The 14,846-nt window shown below is 34.9% G+C and overlaps 1 protein-coding gene across 2 annotated transcripts in view; it reads left to right on the top strand.

The window, feature by feature from the left end:
* Nucleotides 1-8,021, top strand: part of LOC109435556 (pregnancy zone protein-like) — a 46,665-nt gene extending 38,644 nt beyond the window's left edge. The window contains exons 25-36 of one of the 2 annotated variants that reach the window (XM_019713504.3): nucleotides 208-295; nucleotides 1,618-1,774; nucleotides 2,152-2,226; nucleotides 2,520-2,697; nucleotides 3,127-3,350; nucleotides 4,227-4,445; nucleotides 4,618-4,748; nucleotides 5,117-5,207; nucleotides 5,824-5,892; nucleotides 6,259-6,361; nucleotides 7,179-7,227; nucleotides 7,847-8,021. In XM_019713504.3, coding sequence (XP_019569063.3) covers nucleotides 208-295; nucleotides 1,618-1,774; nucleotides 2,152-2,226; nucleotides 2,520-2,697; nucleotides 3,127-3,350; nucleotides 4,227-4,445; nucleotides 4,618-4,748; nucleotides 5,117-5,207; nucleotides 5,824-5,892; nucleotides 6,259-6,361; nucleotides 7,179-7,227; nucleotides 7,847-7,853 — 1,391 coding nt within the window. In that variant the 3' untranslated portion in view covers nucleotides 7,854-8,021. Of the gene's footprint in view, nucleotides 1-207; nucleotides 296-1,617; nucleotides 1,775-2,151; nucleotides 2,227-2,519; nucleotides 2,698-3,126; nucleotides 3,351-4,226; nucleotides 4,446-4,617; nucleotides 4,749-5,116; nucleotides 5,208-5,823; nucleotides 5,893-6,258; nucleotides 6,362-7,178; nucleotides 7,266-7,846 lie in introns of both variants that reach the window. The other variant, XM_019713505.3, reaches the window with a different exon arrangement.
* The last annotated feature ends 6,825 nt before the right edge of the window (nucleotides 8,022-14,846 follow it).

Raw genomic sequence — 14,846 nt, 5'->3', positions numbered from 1 at the left:
TAGTTAAGACTTAATGATTATTGTTGCTGTGATATCCAATAAAAGGTTTCACTTTACAATCAGAAAATTCAATGACATCATCGAGTCTTGGAGATATCGTAATAAAAATGCAGTTTTCCTACGACTCCTCAACAAGTTTTGAAATAAAGTCTGATAATTTTCCAATGTTTCTGCTATGTCATAAATCTATGAAAACTTCCTCTTCAGGGTACCAAAGACAGTTGAATTATAAGCACAACGATGGTTCATACAGCACCTTTGGGGATCGTGATGGTAGAAGTCAGGGAAACACTTGGTAAGATAATTATTTCCATAAGCTTTTTGTAAATCCATAATATTTCAGAATTCTGGAAATAGCTATTCACTGAGTTCTTCCATAGAACTCAGACTTCTGTCTACCTGAAGTTCTTTCACAGAAATCTGTTATCCTTTAAAAATCCATATGTGCATTATCATACTGGGTGATTTCACCATTCGTCTATGAAAGCCTACCTGCTCTGATAGCACAGCAGATAGCAGTAAAATAAGGATCCCCAAAATGGAAATATAAGGCAGGAAGGGTCATGATGTGAAATGATCAAGGAAGAAGTTTCTACACTGTGCATTAAGAAAGGGGAGGAAAAGAGACTGTGATGTGGTAACATCATTCAGAAAATGGAAGTTTTGGTAAGGTGAAGGCTTGGAGCTTCCAACAAACATTTCACGAGAAAAGAGGTGAAAAGCATCAACTCTGAAGAAACCAATGAATTTGAGAGATTTAAAAAAAACAGTCTGAGAATGGGGTGATAGATGGGGGGGCACTGTGAAAAAGGTAGAGGGATTAAGAAGTACAAATTGGTTGTACAAAGTAGTCATGGGGATGTAAGGTACAGCATAAGGAATATAGTCAATAAAATTGTAATTACTATGTATGGTATCAGATGGGTACTAGATTTGTTGGGGTGATAGATGGGAGGGGGTTGGGAAGCAGTGTGAAAAGGTGAAGGGATTGAGAAGTACAAATTAGTAGTTACAAAATAGTCATGGGGATGTAAAGTACAGGGAATATAGTCAATAATATGGTAATAACTATGCATACTGCCTGATGGGTACTAGACTAGTCAGGAGGATTACTTCTTCTTAAATTATATAAATATCTAACCACTATGCTGTACCCCTGAAATTATTATAAAATAATATTGAATATCAACTGTAATTGAAAAACTAAAAAAAGGGGGCGGGGGCGTGAAGGGGAATAAGAGGTCCAAATTTCCAGGTATAATACAAATAAGTTATGGGAATGTAATGTACACCATAGGGAATATAGTCAATAATATTGTGATAGCATAGTATGGTGTCAGATGGTTGTTGGACTTATCATGGCGATCACTTCTTTAGGTATATAGATGTTGAATAACTATGGTGTACCCCTGAAACTATGTAATATTGTATGTTAGCTATTTTTTAATAAAAATCTTTTAAAAAGAGAGAATATTCAGGATTCAAGTATCATTTTCCCACTAATTACCCCCAACCATTTTCTTCCCTGAATTATGAAAACCAATGTCTGCAGGCAATGCATAAGGTGAGCTTTAAGTGAGATGGTCCTCATATCTCAGACTCTTCTTTGCTGGACAGGCTCACTGCGTTTGTGCTCAAGTCCTTTTCTCAAGCCCGGTCATACATCTTTGTGGAGGACTCACACATCACGAGTGCTCTCACCTGGCTCTCACTGAAGCAAAGGGAAAATGGTTGTTTCCAGCGCTCTGGATCACTGTTAAACAATGCTATGAAGGTGATGTCTTTAATATTGTTCTGGTTCTTAAAGATGGTGACATGCAGGAGGAGCAAAGGTGCTCCTATTGATTCCTCAAGTCCTGCGGGCATAGCTTTGAGGAAGGACAGGCGACTCTAAAGCTTCTGAAATCTAGCAATACATTAGCAGTTTTTATTGAATGAAAATAGTGTGCCAATGTATTACTAAAAGTAAAGCAAAGGGAGTTGGGGCAGATTGGAGAATTTTAGGGTAGAGGAAGAAGGAGGAAAATCAATAACATTGCTCAAGAAAAGATGCTTTCTAATGAAGATGTCTAAGGGGAAATGTAGATGGAGTTAGTCAACTCTCCCTAATGAATATTGGCATGTTTGACTATCTGCTTCTGATCCTTACAGGGTGGAGTAGATGATGAGTTAACACTCTCTGCCTACATCACCATTGCTCTGCTGGAGATGCCACTGCCTGTTACTGTATGTACTAGCACCTTGCCTCTATCTGCCTCTCACAAATGTAAGGGGGAAAAATCGTGGAGCTATGAATCTCTGAGGAAAATGAGTTGTGGAGTTTGTGTGATTTAATTTCGGTGTATTTCACTGGAACATAAAAAACTACAATCTTTTGGAAGCTGCAGAGGAAATTATTTTTCTGGTCCAAATTGTGAGGTTGCACAGGAACATTGGAGCTTTTAATCAGGGGTTAGCCTGGAGGATAGTTCATTCGCCTCATTCTGCTATCTTATGATCTCCTTTCATCTTCTTTATAGCACCCAGTTGTCCGCAATGCTCTGTTCTGCCTGGAAAGTGCCTGGGGATCCACCTCCAAGGCTGAAGGAAGTTTCGTCTATACCAAGGCATTATTGGCCTATGCCTTCGCCCTAGCAGGAAACCAGGCCAAGCGAAGTGAGCTGCTTGAGTCACTGGACAAAGAAGCTGTGAAAGAACGTAAGAGCTGCTGCTGCAAAATTTACTTCTAAAAATCACCAGTTAACAGAAGAAGGGATAGGACTTATTGATTCACAACTATCATGATTATATTATATCATATCATATCATACTATACTATAAGAATAATTATCATTGAACACAAATTCTCTAGGTAACATGGATCATTTTATCCACTCACACCTTATATACGCTATGCAGCTCAACTTCTAATTTCACACAAGTATGTAATAGAGAGAAAGACACAATGTGATTTGCTGGAACCTCAATTTACTTTCTTGGCAAAGATTTGTTTGGTTGGTGATTACTTAATACTATTACTTCCTTTACGTCAATTCACTAGGTGAGCTCTAATTATAATGATCATTCATGAATTAGGTTTTGAAACCATTCTCTAAGCTTAAGATTCTGTCATTTTCCATTTGAAAGAGGACTCAATCCACTGGGAACGTCCAGGGAAACTTCAAGAAGCTAAGGCATTCTATTATCAGCCTCGGGCTCCTTCTGCTGAAGTAGAGATGACATCTTACTTGCTCCTTGCCTACCTTACTGCCCAGCCTGCCCCATCTTCAGAAGACCTGTCTGTAGCCTCACGTATTGTGAAATGGATCACCAAGCAACAAAACCCCAATGGGGGCTTCTCTTCCACTCAGGTCTGTGCAGAAACTCTAGGTAGAAAAATAAATACATTAATACATATGTAGACACAAACACATTCAAGGAGTTGAATACTTGAATAGTGTATCTAATTCATATTTTCTTCATATCCTCTAATTCATATTCCTCCATCACCAGAAAGGTTCCAGCCTCATTACTTTATATATGGATTATTGCTTTGTCCTGTGTACAGTCTCATATTTTCTCTCCTTAGTGGACCCTCAATGTAAAGTAGATCAATTGCCATAAAGCAATGTTTTTATAAGATTACTTCCCTGATAATGTAAATCTTTTTTCATCCAAAGACTAAAATTATCTAATATTTTACCCAAAATATTTCCTCTCCTCAGTAGACATGAATATTCTTATCTAATTAGGTTGATCCCTTCACCTTTTCTGGAATCGGCTCACTCCCTTTTCTATGTCTTCACTTATAACATTTCCCACCCTGGTACTCCCTGATCCCTCTCATCTGTCTATATAAAGTTTTCTCATTATTCAGAGATAATCATATTTTTCACTTTCTTCACAGTCTTCTCTTACTATTCTAGCTCCAATTTCTTCTCCCTTCTCTGAATTTTTACAACAAATATTATTATATGAATTTATAAATTATTGAAATAGCCTCTGCTTTGTGTCAAATATTTGAGTCTTATTTCCATATGTATATTGTAAACTACTTGAATGAGGAAACTTCTTCATTTCCCCCCAAAGAACCTAGAATAGTTCATGATGAATAACCATGTCTGAACTGAACTGAAATTCAGTTAATGACCTGTGTTTATAACTAAATAACTCTGAGAGAGTAGTGTTGATATGGTTTGCATCTAGTATGATTTTGTTACGTTCCTGCACTCATTTTATTTTTTCAGGATACGGTGGTAGCTCTCCAAGCACTTTCGAAATATGGAGCAGCAACTTTCTCTAAAAGTGAGAAAGCAGTTACAGTCACCATCAAGTCTTCAAAGACCTTCTCAGAATCATTTCAAGTAGATGATGCCAATCGCCTATTGCTGCAGGAGGTTGCCTTGCCAGAGATTCCAGGGGAGTACAGCACAATGGTGTCAGGGTCAGGATGTGTGTACCTGCAGGTGAGACTGCCCGGGTTCAGGGGACACTGCAAATGGGAGAAAGAGTCTCAAGAATTAGATTTGAATTTCAAACTAGAAAAAGAAATGTGTGCTAAGGGAAGGTATGAATCGTCTAGAAGAGATAGACTACTTGAGTGCAAACATAAAGGACTTCTTTTTCAATTTGTTTTAGACATCCCTAAGATATAACATCCTGCCCAAGAAAGAGGGGAAAGTTCCCTTCACTCTGAATGTTGATACTCGCTCCAAGAATTGTGACGAAGTAAATGTTGACAGGAAATTCCAGATTCACATCACCATTAGGTAAATCCTAAGTCACTACCAGAATTTTATAGAATATGGCAAAATCGATTTTCTTCTGTGGGAGAATTCCATTGTCCAAAGTCACATGTAATGAATATGGAATTCTTGCAATATTTATTAGCAAGAAAATGTTCTCTTACTGAAAAGCCTTAACTTTGAGAATGTGATGTTGCCATACATGCAGAGTGTGATTTCATAATGATGGGCTTTTCAAACAACCACACCAGAAGCAAATAAAGTAGATGGAAAAGCTGAGTGGTTGTTAGGGATAGAAAACACTGAAAATGAAAGAGAAGGGAAGATTTATATTTTGAATGAATTCCAAAGAATTTTTTTGAATGCCTTGTCCCTCTGCCTTGACTTCATAGTTATACTGGGGAACGACCCAGCTCCAACATGGTCATTGTTGACGTGAAGATGTTATCAGGCTTCATACCCGTGAAAGCATCAGTGAAAAAGGTAAACCCTAAGTCCCTTACAGATAGCAGATAACAAAGTTGTGATAAATATTGTTATTTCTGTTTCTCAATTTTCTTTTATTGATTCAGTTTTCAAGAGATTTACTCCCTCAAACTTGCTTCTCTAAAGTGTCTTTCCATCATTTTAGTAGTGGGTACCATTGTTATGTGGTCTCAAGTATAAGGCATAAGTTATAAATATGGCTAACAATGTTCTAGCAAGCCCTGAGACATCTAGGTATGTGGAGTGGTATTGAATTATCTTCCAACTATATATAAAAAGAAAATGGGAGAATATGTAATATATATGTGTGTGTATATATATATACATATATATACACATATATGTGATATATGTGAAATAAATATGGTATAATCATCCCTTTTTCTTTATATATAGTTAGAAGATAATTACCTATATTATATATGAAATATAGATAGAAAGAGGGCTTAATAAGTATTACTATTATTATTATTGTTATTATTACTATTAATCTTGAAGAAATCAAAATTAGTAGTTTGGATGTTTCTGACCAACCATTTAGACCATAAATACCCCAGAACTGCTCTCAGCCTGCTCTCATCCCATATCTCTGGCTTATTCTCCTGGTCAACAGCTCCAAGAAAGACCTGAGATTCAAAGGACTGAAGTGAGCACCAACCATGTCCTGATTTACTTTGAAAAGGTAAGACTCTCTGTGACTCTGTTAGATCTGGGAGAACTACTAGAGGTTCTAACAAACCAATCCAGATTTCAAATAATGTTTTTCAGCTATACAGGCGAGGACTAAAAAAAGCTGCAGAGGGAAATGACGCCAGGACTGGTCAATAAGGTTTACTACCGGTGACTGTCCATAGAATCATCTTTCTTTGCCTTTCTTTTATCTGACATTGAGTGTATTATGCAAGTTTCAAAATGTCTCATTCTTTCCGTAGGTTTTGGTACAGATGGATAGCATAACTACACGTTTCGATACTATCTTAAGAAGACAAGATGCTAACTAGTAACTAAGTTAATCTTTAATTCTAATTCAGTTTTTCTGTCTCTTCAGCTAACCAAAGAAGCGCTGAGTTTTTCCTTCTCAGTGGAACAAAATATCCAAGTGGAGAATTTAAAACCAGCTATAGTAAAAGCCTATGATTATTATGAGACAGGTGAGTGAGAGTCAGACATGTTGAACTTTGAAAGGAAAAAAATGACAAACCTAGTAAAAGATCACCTTAACTTAAACAAAACTCCACAATCTTTCGCTGGAAAAAACAGTGAGTTTATGGTCACTGGATAACCATTTTCTTATATATTAACCTCTCATGTGTCCCCTAAACAAGTCTTAGAGCCACTCTTATAGATTGATCTTGAAGCAATAGGGGATCAATTCTTTCTAAATTGCCTTGTAGAGTTGTTTGCTCTGGACTGAATTTCTCCATAAAGATAAGAAGAGTAGCAATGACTAAAAAACCAACATATCAATACTGATGTGTAATATAAGATCTAAAATTGGATCTATTTGTGACTTGTGCCTTGGATAGTCTAACAAAATTTGGTAAACTTTGTAATATATCAGGACATTCTTCCATTTACTCATGACGAACTAGAAACTTAGCATCATAGCATGCTGGTAGTGTTAAAACTTTACTCCTTACATTAAGGAAAGGTTGACAGAGGAAGGTACAACTCCAGTGAGAAAAACATAGCTGTGAAAAGGGGCTATACAATGTCCTATAGATAGAGACAGTTTCCATCCATCTGTGAAATCCGCCCCTCAATTCTGTATCCAAGCCCAACTATCTCTTATTCTCTCCCACTTCAATCCCAAATGGCTTAGTACAGAAGTAAGTCACTTATATCGGCTCCATACCATGTTTACATTTTCTTTCTTAGCTTATATTGTACCGTTTATTTTCAATTAACTGCTCATGTGCCCATTACTGAATTTTTCACCCTTTCTGTCTTATCATTCTTGTGTTTCAGAGGAATTCACCATTGAAGAGTACAGGGATCCCTGCAGTGCTGGCAAAGTGTAAACAGTCAAATCTAATGCCAACATAAAGAAACTAAGTAAACATCTGTTGTCTGCCTAAGGCTGCTTCTTGAGTATATCCATACCATATTATAAACCCCCCTCATGTATCATTTATGAATTAAACTATTTCAAATGTATTATAGAATTTCTCAGTAGATAAAAAATGCAAGTATAATTACTGATGGCTAGAGTGACTTATTTGAAGATGAAATCAGGAATTTACCACATATAACAACCAAATTATCTAATATTGAGTTTATATTCTATATGCAGTGGTAATACATTTATCACTCATGACCTTTTCAGGATTTTTCTAAACTTACACTAGTTAAGGTCAAGAAAATTTTCACTGTAATTATCCATAAAGCACCGAATGAGAGATGTTATCTATGGGACCTTCTGCAGGCTGGTTGATAGGTTTCATCATTGACAAAATAATGCTTGCTATGAGACCTGTTCTCCACTTTCAAAAAAAAAACCAAAAAACTGAGAACAGCCCTATCATTAAAAATACTTAAAATTGTATTCAAATATTTATATTTGAAACATGAAAAATTATTCCTTTAGTAGATCACAGAAGTTTTCTAATGTTTCTACTGTTTCTTTAACTGTTTAGAAACTGAACATGGAAATGTTTAAAAATGGAAACTTATGGACCTCATCGTATGAACTTCTCCAGAAATGAAGAACAAAGATTTGTCAAGAGAGAAGTTAGTGGGAGAAAGAAGGGACAGCAATTGGAAATAGATGAAATTTGTATCTTAAATAAATTTATGACATTTACAACTCTATCTTTTGTTTTTCATCAGTGTTATACTTCCCTTCTGAAATATGTATCTACTCCCCATTGTTTATTCTTTTCGTTTTTTTATTATTAAATTTATTGGGGTGACACTAGTTAATACAATTATAAAAGTTTCAGGTGTACAATTCTATAACACATCATCCATGTATCGCATTATGTGTTCACCACCCAGAGTCAGTTCTTCCGTAGTGTTTTTTAAAAATACTTAAAAAACTATAAAAAGAGGTGTACTCAAAAACATTGTAGAAACAAATGTAATTGAAAAATATGTTCAAGTAAACCACAGGAAGGTAGGGAAAAGAAAATAATGTTTACAAATATTGAAACAACAAAATGTCCATCTATAAGTGAATGGTTAAACTAACTGTGGTACATTCATACCATATAATATTACTCAGCAATAAAAAAGAACAAACTATTGATATACACAACAACTTGGATAGATCTCACAAACACTATGCTAAGTGAAAATAAAGCCAATTTCAAATAGTCATACCATATAATTCTTTTTTTTACTTTATTAAATTTTGAGGGTGGCATTGGTTAATAAAATTATATTGGTTTCAGGGCCGGCTCAGTGGCTCAGGCAGCTGGAGCTCCATGCTCCTAACGCCGAAGGCTGCTGGTTCAATTCCCACATGGGCCAGTGGACTCTACAACCACAAGTTTGCCGGTTCAACTCCCGCAAGGGATGGTGGGCTGTGTCCCCTGCAACTAACAATAGCAACTGGACCTGGAGCTGAGTTGCGCCCTCCACTACGATTAAAAGGACAACTTGACTTGGAAAAAAATCCTGGAAGTATACACTGTTCCCCAATAAAGTCCTGTTCCCCTTCCCCAATAAAATCTTTATTAAAAAAATATTATATTGGTTTCAAGTGTACAATTCTATCATACATCATTTGTATATTAAGTTGTGTGCTTTATATAACGTTCTTGAAATGACAACATTTCAGAAATGGAAAAAAAAATTAGTGATTTCCGGGGGTTATGGATCGTAGAGTGAGGGAGAAGGGTGTGAGTATAAAGGGACAACATTAGAGATATTTGTGATGATGAAATCGTGCATGTGTAAGAACAAAAGTCCTGGCTCAAGTTTTTACATTTAATTCCATCTCAAATTATTTTGGTCTATTGTGTAGTGAGTATCTAAACTGACTTTTCTTCTCATGTAGCTTTTTAATAATCCTTTTATCATTTATCAACCAATTATATATTTCCCTGCTAATAAATAGTGCATCCGTTATCACAAACTAAGTCATTATATAATCTAAGGCTTGTTTCTGAGTGATTTATTCTATTCCACTGATTAACTAGATTATTCTTTTATAATACTAAAATATTTTAATTACTGTGGCTTAGTAAAATGTTTTAATAACTACTATGGCTGGTCCCTCCATGTTTCTCTGTTTTCATCCTTTCTTTACAATACTAAGCTCGTTATTTATTCTAGGTAAAACATTGAAATCGATTTATCAAGTTAATTAGTCATATTGGGTATTGTTTAGTATTATATTGTGTATGGATCAATTTATAATTATGAATTTCACAATATTTAGCCTTTCCTATTCAGACATAGTTTATCTTCATTTATTCAATTCACATGAAGTAAATTCTAATTCTGACTTAATTTCTGAACGTGGACTGAACTACAAAGTTAAAATTAAAGATTAACTTCATGGACATATATAGTAAGATAAGTTAAAAGCATAAAACAACACATGAGTGGAGACAAATTTAAAGATACGGACAAAAATAAAATTACAAGATAATGAAAGACTAAAACAGTATTTCTCATTTGCTGATAGAAATCATTGAAAGGTTTTAAGCAAGAGAATATTTCAGATTCATATTATGATAGTTCAGTTTCTTGGCAATGACTAGAAAAAAGCAAGTTTTTGCAGATCTCCACATACACAGCCCGTTTGTGCAGAACTGGGCTGTCTTCTTCATGCTTAGTTAGTTGGTTTAGCACAAACATCTCTCCACACTTATACAATTCCACACTTTTAAAAATTGTTTATTTTCCTCTCATCTATAGATTCAGACCTTTTTGAAAGCCAAACCTGCATCTTAATCATGTCTACAGCCTCCTCAAGCAACACAGAGCTGGGAATGTGCTAAGCTCTCAGCAAAACAAAAGAGTGATTAAATGGGTCAGTGCAAAGTGAGCACATTCCCACAGATCGATAGAGGAGAAGTGGAATGACACAAAGGTACACACCAGTACAACAAATGAACTAGAAAGATTTTCACTGATACCTGACTTATTGCTGAATGCTTCACAAATACTTCATGGAAAAGTTTCTCATACTTTTCCAAAGTCAAATAAATGAGGAGAAAAAGGAATTTGGGTTATTTATTAGGACTTTAAGCAAAACTTGTTTCAAATAACATTTTATACATTCGCTGAGCTCTAAGAGGGAAATCATTACCCCTATCTTGTGAAATTAGCTGTCAGCAATGATCAAAAGTGTTAAATACAAATTATCTGTTGTAGGTTGAATTATGTCCCCCAAATAGATATGTAGAATTCTTAATCCCCGGTACCTGTGAATGCAACAATTTGGAAATAGGGTCTTTGCAGATGTAATTATGATGTAAGTTATGATGAGGTGATACTGACATAGGATAGGTCCTTTACCCAATATTACTGTTGTCCTATAAAAAAGGAGCAGATATACAGAAACAGGCACACACAAAAGGAAGACAATGCCAGACACACAGGGAGAATGCTGTGTGACGACAAAAGCAGAGACAGGAACACCAAGGACTGATGGCAACAAAAGATAGAAGAAAGGCATGGAACAGATTTCCCCTTGAGAACTTGGCAGGGTGCATGACCCTGCCAACACCTTGATTTCTGACTTCTAGCCTACAGTACTGTGAGAGAATAAATTTCCCCAGTTTTAAGCCAGCCAGTTTGTGGTATTTTGTTACAGCAGACCTAGGAAACTACTATAATAACCAATTAAAATAACATATTTTCATTCATTGGCCTTCCTTAGTTAATTCTTATTTGTCTTGTAAATCAGAACAAATGATCAGGTCCAAAATAATTGGGTGGAGAAAAGAGAAAGCAAGAAATTTTCTTTTCCTGATACCAAAACCTGGTAAGGATAACACAAAAAAAAGAAAATTACAGACCAGTATGTCTGATGAATACAGATGCAAAACTCCTAAACAAAATTCTAGCAAATTGAATGCAACAATGCATTAAAAAGATTATACATCACAACCAAGTGGAGTTAATCCCAGGAGCACAAGGATGGTTCAACATACGAAAATCCATCAATGTGATACATCACATAAACAAAATAAAGCACAAAAATGATATGATTATATCAACAGATGCAGAAAAAGCATTTGACAAAATATAACATTGATTTACGACTAAAACACTTAATAAAAGGGATATAGGAGGAAAATAACATAATAAAGCCTACCTATGACAAACCCTTAGCTAATATCATAATTAATGGTGAAAAACTGAAGCCCTTTGCTCTACAATTCAGGAACATGACAGGGCTGTCCCCTATCACTTCTGCTTTTCAACATAGTATTGGAAGTCCTAGCCAGAGCAATCAGGCAAGAGAAAGAAATAAAAGGCATCCAAATTGGGAATGAAGAAGTTAAATTGTCACTTTTTGCAGATGACATGATGCTATATATAGAAAACCCTAAACACCCCACCAAAAAGCTATTAGAAACAATAAACAAACACAGTAAAGTTGCTGGCTACAAAATAACATACAAAAATCAATTGCATTCCTATATACTAACAATGAAATCTCAGAAAAATAAAAAAAAAAAATTCCTTTTGCAACTACAACAAAAAGAATGAAATACCTAGAAATAAACTTAACCTAGGATGTGAAAGACCTATATGCTGAAAACTATAAGACATTTTTTAAAGAAATTGAAGAAGACACAAAGAAATGAAAGACAGTCCATGTTCATGGTTTGGGAGAATCAACATAGTTAAAATGGTCATATTACCCAAAGCAATATACAGATTTAATGCAATCCCCATCAAAATCCCAATGGCATGTTTTAAAGAAATAGAACAAAAAAATCATCAGATTTGTACAAAACCACAAAAGACCCTGAATAGCCAAAGCAATCCTAAGAAAAAAAAACAATGCTGGAGGTGTCATACTGCCTCACTTCAGCTTGTACTACAGGGCAACAATAATCAAAACAGCCTGGTATTGGCAGAAAAACAGACACACAGACCAATGGAATAGAATTGAGAACCCATTAAAAAAACCACATAAATATGGACAGATAATTTTTAACAAAGAAGCCAGAAACATACAATGGAGAAAAGACAGCCTCTCCAATAAATGGTGCTGGGAGAATTGGAAAGCCACGTGCAAAAGAATGAAACTAGACTGCTATCTGTCACCATGTACCAAAATTAATTCAAAATGGATCAAAGACTTAAGCATAAGACCTGACACAATAAACTGCATAGAAGAAAACATAGGTACTAAACTTATGGACCTTGGCTTCAAAGAGCATTTTATGAATTTGACTCCAAAGGCAAGGGAAGTAAAAGCTAAAATAAATGAATGGGACTATATCAAACTAAAAAGCTTCTGCACAGCAAAAGAAACCACCAACAAAATAAAAGAGACAACCAACCAAATGGGAGAAGATTTTTGCAAACAATGTCTCTGATAAGGGGCTAATATCCAAAATATATAAGGAACCCATACAACTCAATAACAAAAAAACAAACACTCCAATTAAAAAATGGGCAGAGGACCTGAAGAGACATTTCTCCAAAGAAGACATACAAATGGCCGATAGACATATGAAAAAATGCTCATAATCACTAATCATCAGAGAAATACAAATAACAACCACAATGAGATATCACCTCACCCCAGTCAGAATGGCTATCATCAACAAGGCAAATAATAACAAGTGTTATAGAGGCTGTGGAGAAAAAGGAACCCTCATACACTGTTGGTGGGAATGCAGATTAGTGCAGCCACCATGGAAAGCAGTGTGGAGGTTCCTCAAAAAATTACGAGTAGAATTACCGTACGACCCAGCAATCCCTCTCCTGGGTAACTACCAAAAACAATCTGAAAACATTTACCCATAAAGATATATGTGCTCCAATGTTCATTGCAGCTTTATTTATGGTGGCCAAGACATGGAAACAACCAAAGTGTCCGTTGATAGATGAATGGATAAAGAAGTTGTGGTATATATACACAATGGAATAATATTCTGCCATAAGAAAAGATGAAATAGTGCTACCTGTGACAACATAGATGGATCTTGAGGTTATAATGCTAAGCGAAATAAGTCAGACAGAAAAAGTAGAGAACATATGATTTCACTGATATGTGGTATATAAAACTGAAAACAACAAAAGAACAAGACAAGCAAATGAAGAAACAAAAACTCATAGACACAGACAATAGTTTAGTGGTTACCAGAGGGCAAGGTTGGAGAGGGGTGGTAGATGAGGGTGAAAGGGATCCAATATATGGTGATGGAAAGAGAACTGACTCTGGGTGGTGAACACACAATGTGATACATAGATAATGTATTACAGAATTGTACACCCAAAATCTATGTAACTTTACTAACCATTGTCACTCCAATGAAACTTAATTTTTAAAAAAAGAAATTTTCTTTCTGTTTTATATATTTCCAAACAGTTTAATTCAACAATGAAAATGTCTTGTTCTATAACTTAAAACAAACAAAAAACAAAATCTGAGATATGGGGTACAGTTTTTCACTTCTAGCCCTCTGCCTTGCTTATAGTTTATCTCAAAAACAATGAATCTCTTCTTCTTGTTAAAGTTCTCCACGAAGAATTTTCTGGTTTATTTTTTCTGTGGTCATAAAGAAAATAAAATGATTCATAATAAAAATAAATAAATCTGTGAGTCATTATTACTGTTGCTGTACTTCATTGTATGTTTGGATGAAAAGGCTGATTTGTAAATTTTAATCTGTTTTGATACTCTCCCTCAAGAAATGTTTGATTAGTATTTAATATAAAGTAGAAGTATTGTTGAAGACCTTTCTTCTTAGTAATTTTAAAAATATAAAGGAGTCATTGTTACTTAGATAGCAACAGTGTGAGAAATATCTTTATGCTTTTCACTTAATATTCTAAGGTATTTTTCTCACAGAATTTAGGAAACAGAATTGATATGATAACATTCAAATAAAGAATATTCAAGGCGTTAGAGGCATAAGTTCTGCAAGGCTTCAAGTTATCACTGAAAATTTTTTGCCTAAGAAAATCTGTGCCAAGATACAATGTGTACTTAATCTGACAAACTGAAACTTGTCATGTCCCGTAAATGATCTATGATTATTCAAAGTCTGTTAATGTACAAACCACCAAAAGTACATCAGTACACTTGGGTAACATTTGGTTCCAAATTCTCTCTTCATAGACACTGAGCAGCTGAACATAAAAGTAAATTGCTTCTTGGAATCAGGCATAAAAAAAGAAAAGATTAAAAATAAAAGGGAATGCCTTTGTCAAATTGAGTAAAATAAAAAAACATTTTTTTAAATAAAATACTTTATAATTCATACTGATATTCATAGATGGATGTTAACTATGCTGGGTTCTTCGACATTTTATTGGTAAAATTATAATTTTCAAAAAGAAAATATATATTCTTATGTATATAAAGGAATTTATATTCTCAGGCAAATATAAAAGGAACACATGTCAAAAATTTGATTTAACCTATTCATTAATCAGGGAGGAAGGAATTGGGAACTGGTACAATATTTGTTTTGGGCATAATGGAATGTTCAATCA

The sequence above is a fragment of the Rhinolophus sinicus genome, chromosome 1 (assembly GCF_057876585.1).
Source record: "Rhinolophus sinicus isolate RSI-liver-muscle chromosome 1, RSI-T2T, whole genome shotgun sequence".
In the NCBI taxonomy this organism is placed as follows: Eukaryota; Metazoa; Chordata; class Mammalia; order Chiroptera; family Rhinolophidae; genus Rhinolophus; species Rhinolophus sinicus.
Note: the sequence above shows the minus strand (reverse complement) of the source record. Positions and strands in the feature narration are given on the sequence as shown.